A 20,430-nucleotide genomic window follows, 5' to 3' on the forward strand; every position below is an offset into this window, starting at 1 on the left:
CGTTTTACGATAATTTTTTTTTACCTTCTAGAAAGAAATCACTGAATAATTTCTTCGTGATTTGTCACTCTCTTAGGAATCTTTTAGATTCATCGATTATAATGAGCGTTTCAATCAGCGGATAAATACTGATACTTACATAAATCTTGATGATGTTAAGAACTCATATTCCCAGCTTCGTAATTGTAAGAGATTGTAAAAGTACCTAGAGAGTATTCTATAAATACGATCGTTGTGAGAGGAGATAAGTACATAAGATTTACAGTATTTATGAATTATGTATGATTCGCCGAGAATGAAATGCCACGCGCGATCAAATGGTGAGGCAATATTTACACCAGATGATTCCAGATCGCAAATATTTGTTAAATCCCTGGATAAACCTTGAACATTATGTGACTCATTGACCGATCGTCGATTGAAGCTGCAAATTAGATTCGCTTATGCAATAGATATCATTTAAATACCGTTCATCAATCTTCTCAATTTCTCAATTTGCCTTCGATATGAGGCAACTAATCTACTTAAAGTCATCGATCACTATATCGTCGTATTTTGAAGTATCTGGTCTTTGGTTAGGCGAGAGGCATATGATGTCTATATACGGTTGTACGGAGGGAAGAAGCATTCGCATTTGAAGTTAGAGGCCTCATTCCTTCTCTCCTCTTTCCCGTGCCGTCATTCTCTTCTTTCTCTTTCTCTTACTTTTATCTTTCTATGTATTTTTGGCAAAATTTTTGGCAATAAATGACGTGAAGAAAAATCAAGAGAAATAACTGATAAAATTTTCATATATATCTAACTAAAAGAGAAATCATAAAAATGATTTTTTGGGGGTTTTCGTTTACCCTTTCGTTTGGGCCTGTATCCCGTCGCAATCGGTGTAGCAAAGGTCCAAAGAAAGGCAGGTAGAATGAAACACGAGCAACATAGTAGAAGGTAGACGTGAACAGGTAGATAACCCGAGAGAGAAAAAGAGAGAGGGAGGGGGGAGGAGAGAAAGATGGCAGAGGGAGAAAGAGAAATAGGGAAAGGAACAAAGAGACGGGAGGAAAGAGGAAAAGATCTGTCCCTCTCTCTTTCTTCTTCGAAGACAGGCGAGAGGGGTCCGAGACGAGACACGAATCCAGGACGGAATCTGTCCGGCAGCGCCGGTTAGAAATCGCCGGCCTCTCTCTTTCTCTTTCCGAGAGCGGAGCGCGTTACCATCGCGGCCGATCCCAAGTCGATCTTCGAGAAGGTGTGGCGGTCAGATAGAGAGCGAGGGGGGGAGAAGAGGGGGATAGGAGAAGCGGGAGAAAGGGCAAAGAAGATCGGGAGACGTCAGGGACCTTCGGAACGAGCGTGAGAGGTCGCTATAGGGCCGGGCAGAAGAAGGCCCCCGCGGCCAAATCTCTGATCCTGAATCGCGCTCGCCCGTTCCCTCATCGTTCGCCGGTTTTCTTTTTTTTTTCTTCTTCTTTCTCGCACGCGCGCGGTATCCTCGCCGTGGAATTCAGCATATCGATATGCCCGAAATGAGTTTCGGCGCGTCCTCGGTGCGCAGCGGGTCGGCGAGCTGAGCCGAGGGGCCTCGAAGAAGGCCGATTTCGCTTCCTCGGCGAGCCGCGAGGGGCCCGCTCTCCGCTGGTCCCCCCGTTGGTTCTCGTTCCGTTCCGTTCCCGTCGTTCAGAACGGCGAGCGTCACTCGGCAGAACGGAGCGGCCTTACGGCCCCGTGCCCCGTGGAAAAGTGGTTAGGTTCCCGCAGCTGTCAGACGAGGCCGCGAGTTACAGGTGTGCATATCGCGTTCGTGCGCCCACGGACGTCGTGTACATGTGACGACGAGTGGCGGGACGACACGCGTGTTTCGCTGCGCAGGAGGACCAAGGGGACAGCGCGCGGATTTCGCGGATTTTCCTCGGGATAGCTACGAAACGCGGGAGGCGAAGACCTCCGACATATATACAGGCAAGTAGCGACCTACGGTAGTGTGTTGGCGTAGGGTCCCAGTATGCTTCCTCGCTGCGAGGACTCTGAGAGATATCGAGTTCGGATCAATTCCCGCGATAAGATGCCTTTAAATGTCTTCAAATATTGATATACGTTTGGCTCATCCCTGTTTTTTTTTTAATTTAAATCGGGATTCTTTTTTTTTTAACTGGCTACGCTTTATTTAAAGAAAAGGACGTTCGTGCGAAAAATGATCAAGCTCTCCCGAAAGTATTTTCTCAGAAAACGCCATTCATACGACGGTACAATCAAGTTATTTGAAATTCGGTGCGTGCACGTATTATCAAGTGGAAGGGAGACGTGCGAGGTACGCTTAAGCAGTTGAGTGTTGATTTAAGGATCAAAACGGCGGAAGGATAGGCGTTCGCACGAGCACGAATCTGAGGCCGTTTAAAATACGGTGCAGCAAAATCTTCAACGAACAAGGGGAATCCGCGCTTATCCCATCGCTAATGTGAGATACTTCATATCGCGACGATTGAAATAACGGAGACGTGGAACTGACGTTCTAAAATTGACGTTCTCTCCCGTCGAGAATCGTACGATCCGTCCCGTCGATCGCGGCGCATGCATATCGGCGCACATTCAATATCGCAAAATATTTTCATTACGCGGCACCGTCGTCGAGGGACCAGCGCGAAATGATCCGCCGCGAGATGGATAACATGGAAACGGGTTTAAGCGTGAAAGTAATTGAGGAAGTGGATGAATCCCGTCAGGCTCGCTCGCTCGCGCGCGCGCGGCGGCCTGGCTCGGTGGAAAATTGACGTTTTTCCTCGATCGTGAGAGAGGCGCAGAGTAATTAAAGAAAAATTATCCAGGAAATAGTGTCCGCTTACGTTCCACGCGATAGTAAGGTTATCCACAATTTCCGCGATTTCCGCCGGCAAGCGCTTCCGCGCGCCGCTCGTAAGCATGCGCTAACGTTCGCATCATCGAAAGGCCATATCCTCGTTTATCCATCGTACGGGAGACTTGCGATTTGACAATTATAACTCTCTCTTTGTCACGACGCTTAATTTTATTATCGTGACATCTCTCAGCCGTAATGTCAAGAGATCCCGTCGCAGCTGTTGAGGACGACGAACTTTTCGCGACGCTTTGGACACAATGCCGTAATCGCACTTTGCATATAATAATATTTCGTCACCGTTATGATATTCATTTATTAAAACGACGCCAGAGTCTCATGACCGGCATCCAGTATTTATGCTAAAATTGATTTTTGTTAAATTTTTTCGTGATGAATTTGTAACATATTCAATTGTTAATTGACATAATGCGTAAATTATGTTGTTTGAATATTTTGTTAAATTGATATTCAACATTTCTTAATATTAAAACTTAATAGTAAAAATTTATGGATAAGTAAGCAAATAACGTAAAAAAATAATGTAGTTTTAAAACGTAAATTCTAATATTAATGAATGAAATGTATGTGTCAATGTATATTATAAATGTTAAAATTAATTTTAAAAAATATATCGCCACACTCTCCGTTTCAAGGCGTTACATCTCTCTGTTAATTTTTTATTACTTTTTTATTATCTTTACATGATATTTATATCGTCTTCTAACATACTTATCTTGCGTTGAATTGGCACAAAAAAATTTGAGAGACTGGACCATTAATTATGCAATCGAGATTCCTCTCGATTGCGAGCTCGAATTTTTCTTCTTAAAATCAAATAAATCGAAGCGGCGCTCACATCCGACGAGTCGATTAAGTATTCGAATACGCCCATAATAACGGGCCGTCCACCTATCCAGTGCATCCACCGTATCAATCTGTTTCCTGGATAACAAGTCCCCGGTCGGCGACGTCCCGATGATGAGAACGAATGATGAAATCCGTTTGTTTCCGCGAGCAGTGATGGCCCTGCGCCTGAGGGGCAGCAAGGATGTCAAGAAGAGCTTCTATTACGTCTGGTACCTCGGCGCGAGGGAGGCCAAGGGGGTGGACGCGATGCCCGGTGCCATAGCCTACCTGCTGGAGCGGGAACGACTTCAAGAACCTTTCAAGGTCACACTGCAGGTGAGCTGGGTAGGATCTGAAATCCGGTTTCGGGCGGCACGCTTAACCGAAAATATCGCGGAAACGAATCTCGCCTGACGACGACGACGACGACGACGACGACGACGATCCGCGTGATCAACCGACCGGAACCTAACTCGCGTCGATATACCGCGGCGTCGTAGTTGCCTTCTTCCTCCTTCTTCTTGCTCTTCCTTTTTTCCTTCTTCCCGCACGCGTGACAGTGAAAGCACTCGCCGCGGAGAGCGCAAAAATCGCAGCGAAATAACGACCTTATCCCGCGGCCGCAGGTTCGCTCGACAGGTTTTCCCGTCCGGTCGAACGTGCGGCGGAACGAACGAGTTCCGATGCAGTTTGACGGCGCTTTTGCGTGCATTTCAGGAACGTGGGAATTTTCGGTGAACGCGTAACCGGGGAGAGAGATGGAGAGAGAGAGAGAGAATGCGTTAACCCCGATGGAATCGCACACGCGTTGCGGAGGTGGAGGAGTCATCCATATAGCGCGTTTTAATAGTTCCCGTTAAAAGAATCCCCGGGTGCCCGTAACTGAGACCGGTGAAAGGACGCGCGATTCTCTTCAACGTATCTCCTTTCGAGACGTGATGCAGTTACGAAGCGCGCGCGCAACGAAATCGTTTTCCCGAGGGCTTTGATTGTGTGCATTATTTGTAACGCGTTACGCGTTCGCCGCGCGCTCGGGTAACATAAGTAATAATAAATTCACTGACCCGAATCTTTTTAGCGGGAACGAGCGCGCGGCGCGCTAATACGCTACTTTTTGACGGAGAAAAGAGAAATTAAACGCGGGACGACGCGCCAAAACTGTTTCGCGGCCGTTAAACGCGGACACGTGGCACGCGCTGCTGCCACCCGGCGCATATCAAGTGGCGCGTCTGAAAAAGGATACGCTCGCTCGCTTTAGAAATCGCGTTTGCGACCGCCGCACCGCCGGCTAAGTACGTGATGCAATAAATCTCGCATCGAGCCGCAGTTTTCGAATCCGTACGGCGCGAGAAATGTGATTTAGCGCTCGCATTAACGGTGTCAAATGAAGCAAACGGGTTTTCTTTGTAGCGAATTTTTAGCCTACGCCGCATTGGGGTTTCACCAGATGCGCCGGCGCTGTTAAAAGGAGATTATTGCGCGTGAAAGGCGATAAAAAAACCTGGCCGGCCGTTGAACAACCGATTAAGTTTTATCTCTAACTGTACCCCGCTGTTATCGGAATTTCGTTCGATATATTACTTCTTGCCGCGGCTAGAAAGTAAAACGGAACAAAAAGGGTATCGAAAAGAAGGAGACTCGTTATGAAACGAGAATCGTCCGTCTAATCGCTGTGTGTATAAAGTTTAACTCCGTTCAGCGTAGTAGCGACGAGGAAAGCTCCATCACGTGGGTGGGAGAGACATTCATAACCGCGCGGCTCTCGGCGAGCGTTTCAGCAACAATCCGAACAATCGTCGCGATGATCGACAGCGCGGTAATTAAGTGCTTTCGCGAAGTGGAACACACATTACGCACGCGGCAATACGCCTCCTCGCATATATCTGCGCTCACGTGATTCAACTTAAGTACAAGGACGGACGTTTGCGCGGGACGCGGGATGATGAACAAGGCAATCAAGAGAGAAAGACGGGAGACGCTGAAACTGTCCGACTCCGAGAAACTCCGATTTATTATAAATCGATTGCTAATTAATACGGTGTCGTCGCGTTTAAAAAAATTCAAGGACCACGAGAGTCTCATCGCGAGAGATATTATTGCGCTCTCTGTATCATTAATCTGTATCTATTTCATTAGTCATGCATTCATACGCCATCGACGGTCATCCGGACGACGTATCGCGAGGTGCGAAACAAAGCCGCGGTTTGCGCAAGGGACTCGCTCGCTCGCTCGCTCGCGCGAGCGAGCTTCGCAATTGGCGACGTGAACGGCGTGCATTTGTATATAATTTGATATAGGTGAGCAACAAAGGACTGAAGATCATACAGACCGTTCATCCCGGTGGCTCGACGAGGTCGGCGGTGAAGCACCTGGTGCCGGGACACGCGGTGCTCGCGGCGGTGCAGCGGGAGGACATCGTCGCCGCGACTCTGCTCCTGCCGAACCCAGCGACCAACAATCCCGTGCACGTGCACGCGTACAGGTTACTACATTTTAATTAATTTATCACGCAGACCTAACGACAAAAAGAAAGAGTGAGATTCGACGAGTGTAACGACCGATAAATCAATCGTACCGACTAAACTTGCCGCGCGTAAACCACGTCAACATTTTTATTACGCGTACTAATGGACGTGCGCTTTAACGAGCGTAATATAGCGACAAATGAATCGTATATCAGTTAAACCAGCTAATCCGAGGAATCAATTTTCAATGCGCTCTAAACATCAAGACAATCTTATGCTGATTACAACTCTGTTCTCTTTCCCTAATCGATTAGACGTATTCGAGCCGTTTAATCAGACCAGAATATAGTCCTTTTGTGTAAGAGTGCGGATGCGACACGGGGAGCACAAGATGCCGGCGTTGTTATTCATTCGTCAGGTCCGCGCTAGGGATTCGCGGTTAAACATAAGGCCACTCGGTTCATCGCCTCGATCTCAGCCATTGCCGGGGCGTACGCTACGTTCTTTAATTAACGACTTTCGTAATTCTAACGGATCGCTAATGATTTTCATAATCCCGCGCGGCGCGGCGCGTAGTGTTGTGCCGTCGCTGCGAACGGATGGAAGTATTCGGAGCAGCCTTGTCATTAAATTGCAAATTATCAGGGCTATTAGTTCAACGATCTGCTTCACAGCGGTACGATAATTAGCGCGCGTTCGAGTTTAATTATTCCGGGGGCTCGAAGACTCTCGCGGCGGAATTTTATTTCGATCGCAGGCGGCGAGGATGGGAAACGGGGGGGGGGGGGTTCCATAATGTAAATGTCGCTCGCATGAGAATCGACACCGCTTGGTTTCGATTGTTCAATCGAAGTTAACCGCGCGGGCACGCGATCTCTTTGGTATGCTCAATGAAAGTCCCGTTGAGGAACATTTCGCCGTAAGGAGAGGAGCTCGGACGAAATATTACGGCTATAACGTGTCCCGCGACGCGTATTGTTAACGCTCGCTTGTATACGGCCGAAATGAAAAGAGGTGGCCGATCCTTTTCTCGCTGGGAACGCCTGGGAATTGTACTTGATATTATCGCGAGCTTGCATCTCTACGCGTAACAAGATGCCCACGTTTTTCATAAACGTATTTTTCACAAACGGAGCGTCTTAATCCCACACTTGTCGCGCATGGAAGTCTCGCTCCGTATCCCATCCGTCTCGATTGTTTCGCGACACCCGGTACAGCGTTTGCGTGCGACGTTACGTAAAGGAAGGCAGAGGTAAATTATAACTCTGCAGTGCATATCTGCTATGGGGGCCAACAGGATGAGATTACATCTGTCGCTCCCTCGTCATCGTTTCGATAATGGCAGAGCTTCGTTAATCTTTCCGCCTTGCTGTCTGGCCCGTTCTAGATGCGACTCGGTCGAGACCGCCGAACTGTTAGGCGGCCAGTTGAAAGCGCTGGCGTCACACACCGACAATCTGGCCAGGGTCACGGCGAGCGAGGGCAGAATCCGCAGCAATCTAGGCAGCGACGGCCGAAGTACCAGGGAGTCCGAGTCTTCCGAAGGTAGCGGTGAGCTCAGACACGATCCGGTCCAAGCCACGACCATTTACGAGTCTTTGGCCGCTGAGTTGCGGGCAAAATTAGGTGAATACCTTCCCATCCGGACGTCGCTTGACGTTTGTCCGCCGTACAAAATTCCGTATCTGTACATAGGAAGGCAGACGAAATATTTCGAAGAATACCGGTTGATTATTTGAGATTAGAAGGATTTTATTTGTAAATAAATACAAAAAGAAATAGAAATGTAAGATACGATGTTTTCGTCATTTTTTTTTTTTTTTTTAACATCTGAGAATTTTATTTCTCTCTCATTACGTTACGAAACGCTGCAATCGGCGATATTAGTCGCGCGCGAGCGAACGAGCGGCCAACGTCATGCGTGTCAAGGCCAACGTACGATGGTACGAAGCGGACAATCGTGTGTTTCAGGCAGAGGCAATTCCGGCGATAACGACGTCGGCCCGATATTGCTGCCGCCGCGCGACTACGATACCGTGCACAGGCACCGCGGCAACCTGGCCGGCATCGAGTTCAGACGTTGCCTGAATCAAACCATCGTGGGCGGCAACACGGCAGTCGTCGACAGGGGTGGCACGAGAAGCGCGGCCAGCAGCGGCATAGGATCCGACAGCGCGGCGACGCCGCCGCCCTATCAGACCCACCATCCCCTCGGCCAGAGACCGTCCAGACCATCCAGAGATTCCTCCTCCGGTGAGTGACCTTCTTCATGACGATGAGTCCTCTTTAATCCTTGAATTATCCTCGGTTTTAATCCGGTAAACAATTTTTTATAAAAATATATATAAATATATAATATATTGTATAATTATATACAAAATATGTCCGTATATTAATTTCTCTTTTTGATAAAATTTCTATTTGGTATAAGAAAATAATAGCCATACTGAAAAGGACAAAAACTAATGAAAAATTGTTTACTGGGATGAATCTTCTGTTTGATATCTTGAGTGATTCTCTGTTTCGCAAATCATTTTACGACTTCGTAAATAAAAAATAAATTTATTTATTACGCTGAGAAAAAAAAATTGTTGATTTGACGAAATTTTCCAACTAGATTAAAATTTTGTCAATTCAAGAATTTGTACTTAAATGTACAAATTTCAAATCAAGTATTTATATAGTTAACTTAAATATATAAATACTTGAATAGATAAAATTTAATCAAATTAACAACATTTTTTTCTCAGTGTATAAATAACTGTGATTATCAGTGACTGTTCACTGTTCTTCAAAAATTTCAGTGACTAAGAGAACAAAATTTCGAGAGACACATTTCTCGCGTAATTACACTTGACAATTAAAATTCGCGATTGGCGCAACACGGCAGAGATAATGTTGGCTTGCGTTACCGACAAACTGGAGCTCGTACGAGATACAAGCTGATATTAAGAGGCACACGTATGAAATTAGGCGTTAGCAAGTAGGCCGTTGCAACGCGACGTACAACGTCTGAGAGAGGCATTTTCGCGACTCGGCCGGTTGCGTCAAGTTAGTTACGATGCAACATCCCATTTCAAGTAAGAAAGCCTGCGTTCCGAGGAGCGTGCGTAAAATTGGCTGCGAGCGTGACAATTGCGCCTAGCGAGTGTGAAACTCGCCGTGAATATTACGCTCGCTCGGTTCGTAGAAATTCCGCGTCATTGCGCCAATACTCCTCCTCCTCCTTCTCCTCCTGAGAGGAGTATCGTTGAGTAGGTATCGTTATACGGCCGCGAAAATAGGTTTTCAGGACGTAAATACCATACGGATTTACCTCGAGACGCTGCCATTTCGAAGACGCGATTACCTTCTTATTTCTGGCATACTTAATGGAAAATTTATTATTTACCACGCCGTCGACGCCGTCGCAATTAAATTTATTGCAGCTTTATGCGGGCGCGCGCGCGATAGCTGTATTATTTCGAAAGCCGTACAATTCCCGCTCGATTCCCTACTCTAAGAGCGAGAGATCTGTAAATCGTAAGATATCGAAAGTCGACGACACGGAGAGATCGATCGCGGGAGAAGAGGATCGAAATTATATAAATCGCGCCGGGCGCGCGCGGAAGGAAAAAAAAAAGGGGAATTCAGGCATCTCTCGTTGCATAATTCGCGGCTAATTGCAAAATAGAAAGTTTTAGAATAATCTCTCGCGGGACGTGCTGTCGACTGGACGCATCATTACGTCGGCTAAACGATAATGCAAGCCGATGCTGGGCGCCGTACGAAAGTGAAAGTCTTCGCTTCTTCTTTTCGCGATCCATCTCTCAGGAAATGATCGCGCACCCAATAATCATTCCTCCCGAAGCGAGGAGAATCACCGAGATCAGGCGAAATTAGCTTCACGTGGAGCAATAATCGTAGAGAGTGAAATGATTACTCTCGATAAAAAAAAAATCTCGCTGTGACGAAAACTGATAGAATAGCAGCGTATCTGCCGCCAATTGTCACCGTCAGACATCACGAAGAGACAAACCGACCGATCGAGTGGCTTCATCGTTTTGCTGTTGTCTCGGAAAAAGTAAAAAAAAAAAAAAGTATCGAGCGTATCTCCTCGCGTATCCCCACGCGTTTCCTGCGCATGAAAGCGGAAATGATTCCACGGTCAAAGATTCATAGCCGATCGGCGACGACAAAAATTTGGGCGCTTTCTACTCGCCCGTGTGTGTGCGCGCGCGTGCCAACTCGAATCTTATCGGTTCTCGTAGAAAACTGGGCAGTGGCAAACCGAACGACCTCGTAACCCAGTTCGCCGGTAGCTACGAAAAATCGTTTCGCGTCACCGTCTTTGAGCACCGTCCGCTTTTTCCTTCCTTCTTTTCCGGCTGTTGAGATGTCTGAACGTATTGAATACGAAATCGAGCCCGGCCCGGTTAGATTTGTCCACGCGCGGTCTTCCTCAACGATAAAGTCGTCCACTTTCACCCGATCAACCCCGAAAACTTTGCATTCGCGAAATTACATGCATCTATTCAGTAAAAAATTGTTTATATGAAAAAAAAAATTTTTATATAATTATGTACGAAATATGTACATATATGTTTATACTATTTCTTTAAATTTCTGTTTGGTATAAAAAAATATAATTTTCGCATTGTTTCTTTTATAAAAAATTAATATAAAAAGAGGAGAAAAACTACCTATAATCAAATTTATGATTTGGAATGCAAACATATAATAGTATAATATAAACATATTTTACAAATGAATTATACATGTTTATACATATTTTTATATAAATTTTTACGCAAGAAAAAAAATTTGCAGAATCGCATTGTCTTATGTGACAAGATTCAGGCGCAGCAATAATTAATTCATCGAGTCTCAGGCAAGCTCGACGCGGAAGAATCATTTCTCTCCATAAGCTCCGACGTTCAAGCTTTTCGCGGCTGAAGTTTCCTGCGGTTAAATCAAAGCCGTGGACGGAGGGACCGCGCGAAGACAATAAATCTTCCCCGCGTCCGATGAGGAGGGAGGCATCTAAAGCCTCACGATCCGATTAAGAGAAATTCATTTCATTTACGTTATACCCCTTGGAACGGTGGGAGAGAGGGAGAGTGTCCTGAGAACGGGGACGCAGCGCGATAAAGCGACGAGTAACGGTGATGTATAGTATAAGTGTCTTTTTTTTTTTATTGGCACTCTTTCGCGTTCGCGCGCACGAGTCTAGCCTACTTTGCTTTATCCTTCGCACAAAGCAGCTCGCGTTCCGTCCGATATCGGCGGTGCACATTAAGATGCACGCGACGCGCGTATATCAGAGGAGCTTCGTCCTCCGGGGGGAGGGGGGGGGCGTGCCTACCTCGAGAGAAACATGTTTTTAACGACTGACCCATATAACGTCGCTGAATAAATTTCGTGATGAGAAGGACGAAACGGAGAGGGGGATGGAAGAAGAAAAAAAAGATAAATTCGATATCCCCCGCCGCACCGGCGTATACTGGTGGATACGTTCAGCTTCGGCGTCAAGCTCTCGTACGCGAAAGAGAGAGAGAGAGATTGTATTTGAGCACCTGTTACAGTGGAAGGAATACCGTTAGGACGTCGTCGTGTCAGCGGCAGGTACCACGACGGCACACGACGACGGGCGTACGTATCTCGGTTGGCTCCAGGGCTTTCGTATACGTATGTACGGCCGCAAAAAAATCGGCCAATATCGGCGGCTGGACTTTGGCGCGGAGGCTGAGGTACACTCGCGCGGCTGTGTACTCGATGGAAGTCCCCAAGTTTGAAAAATTCGAGTGTCCCACGCAATTATGTACCGCTAGCGCGGCGTCGGTTCCCCGCATTATGAGGAGTAATTAGCAAGCGATGCCGAAACAACGGCTCGGAATCTGCAGTGGCGCTGCTGCAGGCGCGCAATGATGACTCGAATCGAATAAATGCCGTGAAGCGCAATTTGTATGCAGCCCTTGAGTCTTTGACAATCTCTAGATTAGATTGGAAAGTTGGAAACCCACGAATTCCGCGCGGTTTCACGGTGAGAATTTCGAGACGCGTTAAGGCGGGTCAGTCACCGTGAATAGTTAAGTGGAGGGATATATAATACTTTTTATTTGACTGCTGCCTGTTGACGATCTTATTTGGAAATGAGTGAGTCAGTGAACACATAAAAGCAACCTAATAATAATTACATTTTCGAGTAAAAAAAAATAACGTTTCGTTCAAGACTGTATGGAAATTAGATTCAAACAATGTCCATTAATACGCAATTTATAATTTTGAAGCCTTATTATTTTAGTTTTTTTTATTAAACAGTTTATTCGGTGATTATGCCGATCCTTTGACTCAAATTTCAGGAACTTCGCGCGACTTTAACTGTTTCCCCCCCCGAGTGTCGCGACGCCGATATTCGAACAGTCATCGAAGCTCTCTGCGCGACTTTTGCGAGCGGAAGGACGGTGCTTTGCTTATTTAACAAATAAATGAATCGACAATGTCGACTTACTTCGACAGGGGGATATAATCGAGGAACGCGACACGCAGATGATACGCATCCTCCTTCCGTCACGTTTACGTTTTGCATGATTAGAGAGGACGCGACAGATGCTGGACCGCGGATCAACACCTGATCGCGGATTTTTTTTTCTCCCGCGCCGCCGCCGCCGTTCCACCGTGTGAACGGCGTCTCGTTTACTCCTACCAGAAATCCTTGCGGTTTTAAAGCGACGTGACACACTTAACTGCCTTCGCATGTCTTACAGTCACGATTCGCATCGCCTCTGCATCGCCTTACGTGACGTGGCCGCGCTTCTAAGCCGCGAAACTATTCTAACGCTGCTTAAGATCCCAGCCGGGAGATTAAGAGCCGCAAAGCTTATCGTTTCGCGGCGATGCTAATCAATTACGCTCCCTCGTCGGCGTCTTATTGTGCGCGGATTTTTCAGTTATCTCGTTACCTACGTACCGTTATCTGCGCATACCGTCTCGATATATCCGTCGCCGATATTCTGACAAGCGAAAATTGCACAAAAACACTTGACAAACTGAATTATTCGCGCAAAATGAAAAATGAAAAAGGAAGAGAGAGCCAATTGCGTTTACAAAATTCTCAGAGCGGGCTGACGACACTTTGGGATTTCACCCTCCGATTCTTCTTACATAATACAGTAACGGCACACTCCGCCTCTGCGTTTTGCTCCGCGTATCGTTGCGCAAAGGAGCTCTTCTCCGAAGAGGTGCGTTTTCCACGCGCGGCCAAGGGTGGGAAGGCGGGGGCCGAGAGCGCCGCACCGTGTCGTCGTTGTTTACGGCAACGGGTAATGACAGTTATACTGATGATTATGATGACGATGAGACGTTGTCTCGACGACGACGACGACGACGACGATAACAGCGACGGCGGCAGCAGCGCATAAATTCGTGCGTGAGTCGACCTCGTGGGAGGCCGTTGTACGTATACGGAATAAGGTTCCGCATTCTCGGCCCACAGCCCGAGGCATCTCTCAGCCTTCTCTCGTGTCTCTCTGAACTTCATCGGTGTTACCTTCTCCTCCTCCCCCCCCCTGCGTCCCCCTAACCCGCTACCGCTCTTTAAATCTTCCTTGACCTCACCGAGATGCCAGATTCCGCGAGAATTACTGCCGACCGATTTTTCACGGGGACGAGAGACTGGAAGGGCAAATGGATCGGTGGACGCTGCTGCTTGTCAGCCTTAAGCGATATCGTCGCTCGTTGTTGTCTTACAAATGCGAGAAGAAGAGGCGAAAGATTTAAATCATCATCAAATGTTATTAAAGAAACATTAATACTTTGTTGCTTTACTATTTTTTATAATCGAGCTCCTTGTCTTCAATGTAAATGAAGCGAAAGTACAAATATAATTTATATGTTAATCTGTGTTCCAGACGACGATTGGGGTGCGCCGAACGAGGATAATGACTACATACCGGAAGTGGAGACGACTGCGAGCCTCACGCTGCCGCGGCTGCCGCGAAGCCCCGAAAGATTGCCCAGTCAAGCGAACAACCGGGGAGTTTCGCCGAGCTGCAACAGGAATCGGCGAGCGGCGGAATTTAGACAGCGCTCGCCGAGTCCTCAATATCAGCCCAGGGTCAATCCCGGCGAGGTGACCAGTCCCAGAGAAAGGTTCCAAGATGCCAAGGAAATGTTTAGGGCGATGGAGAGGGAGGCCATCGCCAGGCCCGTTCTCCCCAGGCAGAGAGACATCGAGCATCATCCCGTGCACAGGTGCGCTCCAAAGAAATGTTGTTCCTGCAAATTGGACAAAATTTATTACTTAAGAGTCGGGAAAATTTATCGCCCGTCGAAGAAGAGATCTATTCTGTAACCAAGCAGTTTAACACAAAACGGACATTCCGGTTGCGCGCGGTTTAATCGCGAGTAAAAGTCGATAACGTCGTCGGGAGCATCAATCCGGAGAGTATCTGAATGCGACATCGATCGCTATCGCACTTTTCGTTTTGCACACATACAGTCCTGTCCGGCTTTCCACGCTCGAACGGGTTTCGAGTAACAAACATTTTCACCGATCAAACGCGTTCCCGCGAAAGAGAGAGAGAGAGAGAGAGATTTATGACGATATTGATCTTGATGTGTTCGAAAATATTTATGGAAATTATAGTTAACGCCGGTATCTCGCATATCTCCGCATTCCTTTCATAGAGATTTCTCATAGAATATCCCTCTTGAGTGCTTTTACGGAATAAGACTTTCGAAATACTTCCTGGTTTTAATGAATAAGTGAAATAATCGTATTCCGTGATAGACTTACATTTAGATTTTTAGCGTAGAAATGTTACATTATAATTTATCGTTGATGAAATTGTAACGATTTGTTATTTGCTGATAGAGTCCAGTCGGCCAGACAGAGTCACGAGGATCGACCTGGTCGCCAGTATCCGGCCAGCTTGAACTCCACGTCCTCCCACGAGCATGCAGTCAGACGAACTCAGCCAGATGTGCTTGAGCGCGAAAATGTTGCGTTTTACAAGGGCAGACCTCGACCTAGGACTCATCATTATGCGATGGAACGTCCACCTGAGCAGGAGACTTCGAGGCCGCGGCCAAGGAGCTTCTACGAGAATCCGTCGGTCGGCAGAGATTTCAGAGATCAGAGGAATCTTGTAGATCAGAGAGATGTAAGAGTCATTTTCGCTAGACGCGATCTAAAGCACAATTCTAAAGTTGTGATGACTTTTTGTTTCATCTTTTTATCAAACAGATGCGAGAATTTCGAGAACGTACGCAGCACTCGCGCGAGTTGCGCGACAAGTTTCGAACGAGGAGCACGACGTACCAGGAGCTGTCGGAGCACGAAAGATATCCTGGGCTCGATCGTGAAAGTGCCAGACCGCCGTTGGAGATGATCCCAACATCCGGTAGATACCGTCACAGCTACGCCGAGCCACCGAGATTGGGTTTAGCTGCGCTTCATCCGTACTGATGCGTCAGCATGTATTAATTGGTGAATTATTTAATGAATTAACCGATATATCGCGCTATCGTTATTATTCATGCACTGCGCCTTGACCGTTCAGTATGTTCATGGCCTTTATCCTGCCTTTATAACAAAATGAGGGAGGAAAAAGGTGATAGAGGACTGCGATATGGATACTTTTATTTCTCGACTCTAGGTTAACAAGGAACAGTTTTTGATTAACATTAATATCATTTTTCACTATGTTGGCCGCTTATATTATTTAGTACGTGCAAAAACGGATTATTTAATGTAATTGGCAAAATAAATTATAATAGTTACTAAAGAGTGAAGTAATTTGGATAGTATTTTAAGATTAACATATGACTTTGACGATTTGCTCATGTATCGTGCCACTGAACAGTCAATGCCGATTGGAGATTGTATATGTATGTAACGAGAGAAGCTTGTATATGTATTGCATATTCGATGAATCCAATTTCATGATTTTGCGTATCGTTGTTATCGAGTACGAACGCAGGATTTCGTTGACAGGATGGTTCTTGTTAAAAGAACAAATTCTAACACGATCCCGTGTGCGTACCGTATTGTTATGCGTCAGATGCCACACTAACAATATAATAATAATAATAGTAACAACTTGATAATATCGATAACAGTATCAATAATAATTGTAACAACAATATCTTGCATTATTTATTTCCTCCTTCGAAATCGTCGAACACCGAGCATGAATAAATATCAGTTATACAAAAATCTAAAAAATTTATTTAAAATTTTAGAGAAAATATTTGTATACTTTTGAACTTTATTGTTGTACAGTTTTATTTATAATCAAAATATGCGAAATTCAATTATTTATTAGAAACTGGTTATTACATAAAAGTTTCTCTTCTTTACTAATAGAAAGTTGACATCTCGATGTCTTTACCATAAAGATATTTCTTTTTATTAAATAAGATGCAAAAGATAAGCATTAAAAATGATAAACATATAATATTTTGTCATATATTGAAAAAATATTTAATTGAATTTTTTTACGTCAACTATTACATAATATAGTAAGTTTCTCTATCCCAGATTATAGTGATACATCCTAATTTCTAGTTGTATGATGGGAATTTTAGAAGATAGCGCACATCACATGAATCTTCGTTTAATTTATTCCGTGATCATATCCTCGCATTAACACCGGTAGTTATGTAAGGGAGACATTCAGTTGTAATAAAATGAATTCAGAGAATCCTGTGACGGGATACTTACATACATACAAGACGTAGAAGTGAAAATCGTACAAGTATGGCGCAAGCAATAATCTCTCCGGATTTCCAGGAAGACGTTGCCTCCGGGCTGTGTTACATTTCATCGAATCTTACTCCCTGAATGCATCGGGGTGTTCCACATTTACAGCAGCGTTATAGAAAAACGTAAAGCACACGCGAAATAAATGCATATGTCTGCCCGCCAAGATTTTATAGCTTAGGAATTTACAGAATACATACCAGTTAAACGTTGTTCAATAAAATTCAAATGATTTCAATCTTAACATTTATCGCAGAGATAAATTAGCAGGTTAGTGCCGAAAGTTAATCCTGATACAAACATAACGTTTTACTCGGTCGAACTTATTGCAAATCAGCTGTAATAAAGCAATTTCGCGGTTGATGCCAAGCGGATAAGGGCAACGTACATTGTTTCGTGTATTTTCGGAACTTTTTTTGCGTACATAATGAAGAGAAAGTCTCACCGATCGACAGATGAATAAATTTTTCTCTCCAATGCGATGTATGTACACGTATTGTACGTGTATTTAAAAAAAATGCTAACAGCTAGAGATGGCCGCGTATCAGCTTTCGCACTAAGAGGAGAAATTGCTTAAACTCAGTACGAAACGGTCTCGCACAGAAATTGATACATATCGCTGTTTACGAAGGAAAGTACAACAAGCGGCTAAGCGTATTATAATTTCGTGAAAGTCTTTTCGTCTGAGACATAACAACGTCCGAGCATATTATTTCAATATTCGCGATTTATTAATATCCCTCGTTTTCACTCGCATCCCCCTTTCGTTCGTTGTCATTCAATTTGCGCGTAGCTTGGCAATTGCTCGCGCACGCGACTCCGCAAAAATGCCCGCGCGAATAAGTTTCGCAAAACCGTAATCACGGGGAGCCACGGCTGCAATTTCGCAAAGGTAAGTGCCGTGATTACGAGACTTATGGAATTGTCGTTTGTCTCTGATGTCTTTCCCGCTGATGAGACCCCCGCAATCGCGCGGAACATTGCTTCATCCTCAGTGCCAGAGCGTTATACCGGGTGACCGTTATTAAGAACGGTACCGAGCCGTGTCGTTCCCTTGTGGTGTAATTCGCACGCCGCCTAATGTAATTCAGAAATTCGATTACCGTTGCGTTGCCGCGCTTTCCGCGTTTAAGTTCCCAGAGACACGGATGGTGTTTTCACATCTCCTGAATATAAAAGCGAGAGACAATTTCCCCCTCCCCGAATCTGTTGAACCTGGAATATGCGTATGCAAATTGATTATTTGTCCTGTACGTTTTTTTTTTTGTTTTTATCTTTAACGATTTTACGCGACGCGAGAGCGCTCTGCTTCCCCCTGCGAGATATTCAATTCACAAATGTACAATGTTCGCATGGCGATGCGTGGCGGTATGTGCGTGTGAAATGCAGCGCGGATAAACAGGCTCCCCTTCTTCTGTAAAAGGGATTCAGCGCCTCGAACCTGCTCGCCTCTCTCGATGGCAGTGACCTGTTATAGGGGTCTCACGGGCCCCAGGGCTTTCATACTCGCGCGCGCACGCGATAGTTCCTGGTTAAATGCCAGGCAGACTATATTGCGCGCTCTAAACCTATATATCATGATCTTGTCTTATCCTTTATTCACACACACACATACACACATACATACACGCACACACCGCGCGAAAGTTACAAAATGTCTCGAGATTTTTACTGTACGCATCTTAAATGTCATCGGTTTGATCAATAATATCGATATCGATTGCTCAATTTAGAATTTTTTCTTCAAAGGCCGTCTGGGAAGCACTTTTCTTGTGTGAACGTAAATCTATGAGAAATAAAAAGAGAAATATAACTTTATAAATGATAATTGAACACAGTTAGAAATTCCGAACGAGTGCTTTGCTACGTAAGATGATTTGGCTTTCACGGATGATTTCGTCATCAACGATAAATTAATTTGAGCTACGATGACCTCGTGTCTATCTAAAGATAAGAGTTAAGTACGTGACGGGAAAGCGAATGCTATGCGTGCGGAAGTGCCGTTGTTGTTTCCGATGCGCATACGGGAAGGAATTTTATAAACTTTTCCTGCGCGACTATGGCTGAATATATGTGTGTTTGACTGCCGTTTGTACAACTGTATTTAAAGAAATTATTACTTAGAATTTATGAATACTGCTGAACACTTTTAAATATTACTTCTCTGAATAACTTTGATAGTCAAATCATCAATTATATTATCTAATAAAATCTAAAATATCGTAAAGAGTAATAAAAAGTTTACAAAACAACTTACAATAACGAAAAAGAAAACAGAATAATAATCGAACGGTAATTTAGATTTCTTGTAAAAGTCTTGCAGTATACTTTACATTTACATAGTCATCAATGTAATAACCTACCTTCTAAATTATACAAATTTAAATTTTTCCTAAACCTATGACACGGAATATTTGCAACGTTTGATTCAATTGCCGTTTTAATCAGTAAAAGTGAACCGTCTTGATTATGGCAGAGCGACGCTCGAGCGGCGAATATCTACATCGTTTAAGTCTCCCGTTATTCTACTCAACCCGGCGACTTCGATGCCCGGTCACGCTATCGCCAAGTGGACAGCACGAACGCAATTGAGCGCATGGGATTGATAGACACAAGAATACTTAAGACACAACTCCGTTCGTAGAGGAGAAAGAACGAATCGCAGTCTTTTATCATGGCGTTCCTCGCAATCGGTAACTAATCTTCTGTAAAAAACATTGCGGTTTCAATGCTTGATTCTCAATATTTGAGTTAAGTTTATAACATATATTTGTATCTTGTATTTTCCAAGGAAATAATGATTAAGCACTATGCAGAATTGCAAATTTGCTATAAATTGTTAGCCATCGCAAATCATAAATTATTAAAGAAATTTACATTTCCGAAAAAGAAAGATACTTATATACACAAGTAAATATAAATATTTAAAAAATTTAGAAAAAGCATATCTGTCACACATTATAATTACAAATTGTCATATATTGAAGCGACTTGCAGTTCACAACGCTCAATCGTCTTTTTCTTAACGTTTCACCGAACTTTCTCGTCGTCTAATCGTGTGCCGACGCCATCATTTACGCATCGTGGAGGTTTCAGGCACGCGGAAAACAATTACCTGTCGCATGTGAAAGAAAGTACCGCGCCTCGACAAAAATGGCAGCGACGGCGGCGGCGCGCGGATATTCGTGCCGGGTCGACAAACTTGCGCATTTCACGGATTTTTATAAGTACGCGCGACAAGTCCTCGACCATCGCCTCTATTTGCATAGAACTTTCGAATTATCTGCTTGGCCGTCTGCTAGAAAGCTATTACAATCACCGGCACAAAGGCTTTCTCATTGCCGGACCATGTTATCTTAATTTTAAAACTTTCCGGATATACCTGTTGTATACCACAAGGCTTTATCCGTAAGGCTTTGTCCAAGATTATCAAACTGAGAACAATAGAAAATTTTAGAAGCCCAACTATCATAAACTTCAGATTACATTTAAAAAATAAATTTTTTTTCTAAATGTTGATACATATAGTA

At 44.8% G+C, this 20,430-nt stretch overlaps 1 protein-coding gene across 1 annotated transcript; it reads left to right on the forward strand.

Moving 5' to 3' along the window:
* Positions 1 to 3,421: 3,421 nt before the first annotated feature.
* LOC105835480 lies at positions 3,422 to 16,281 on the forward strand. The gene is made up of 7 exons (XM_028189345.2): positions 3,422 to 4,027; positions 5,989 to 6,173; positions 7,544 to 7,782; positions 8,128 to 8,409; positions 14,046 to 14,388; positions 15,011 to 15,299; positions 15,383 to 16,281. The coding sequence occupies exons 1-7, from the start codon at positions 3,821 to 3,823 to the stop codon at positions 15,602 to 15,604; spliced, it is 1,767 nt and encodes a 588-aa protein (XP_028045146.1). The 5' UTR covers positions 3,422 to 3,820; the 3' UTR covers positions 15,605 to 16,281.
* The last annotated feature ends 4,149 nt before the right edge of the window (positions 16,282 to 20,430 follow it).

This window comes from Monomorium pharaonis, chromosome 4, assembly GCF_013373865.1.
Source record: "Monomorium pharaonis isolate MP-MQ-018 chromosome 4, ASM1337386v2, whole genome shotgun sequence".
NCBI lineage: Eukaryota > Metazoa > Arthropoda > Insecta > Hymenoptera > Formicidae > Monomorium > Monomorium pharaonis.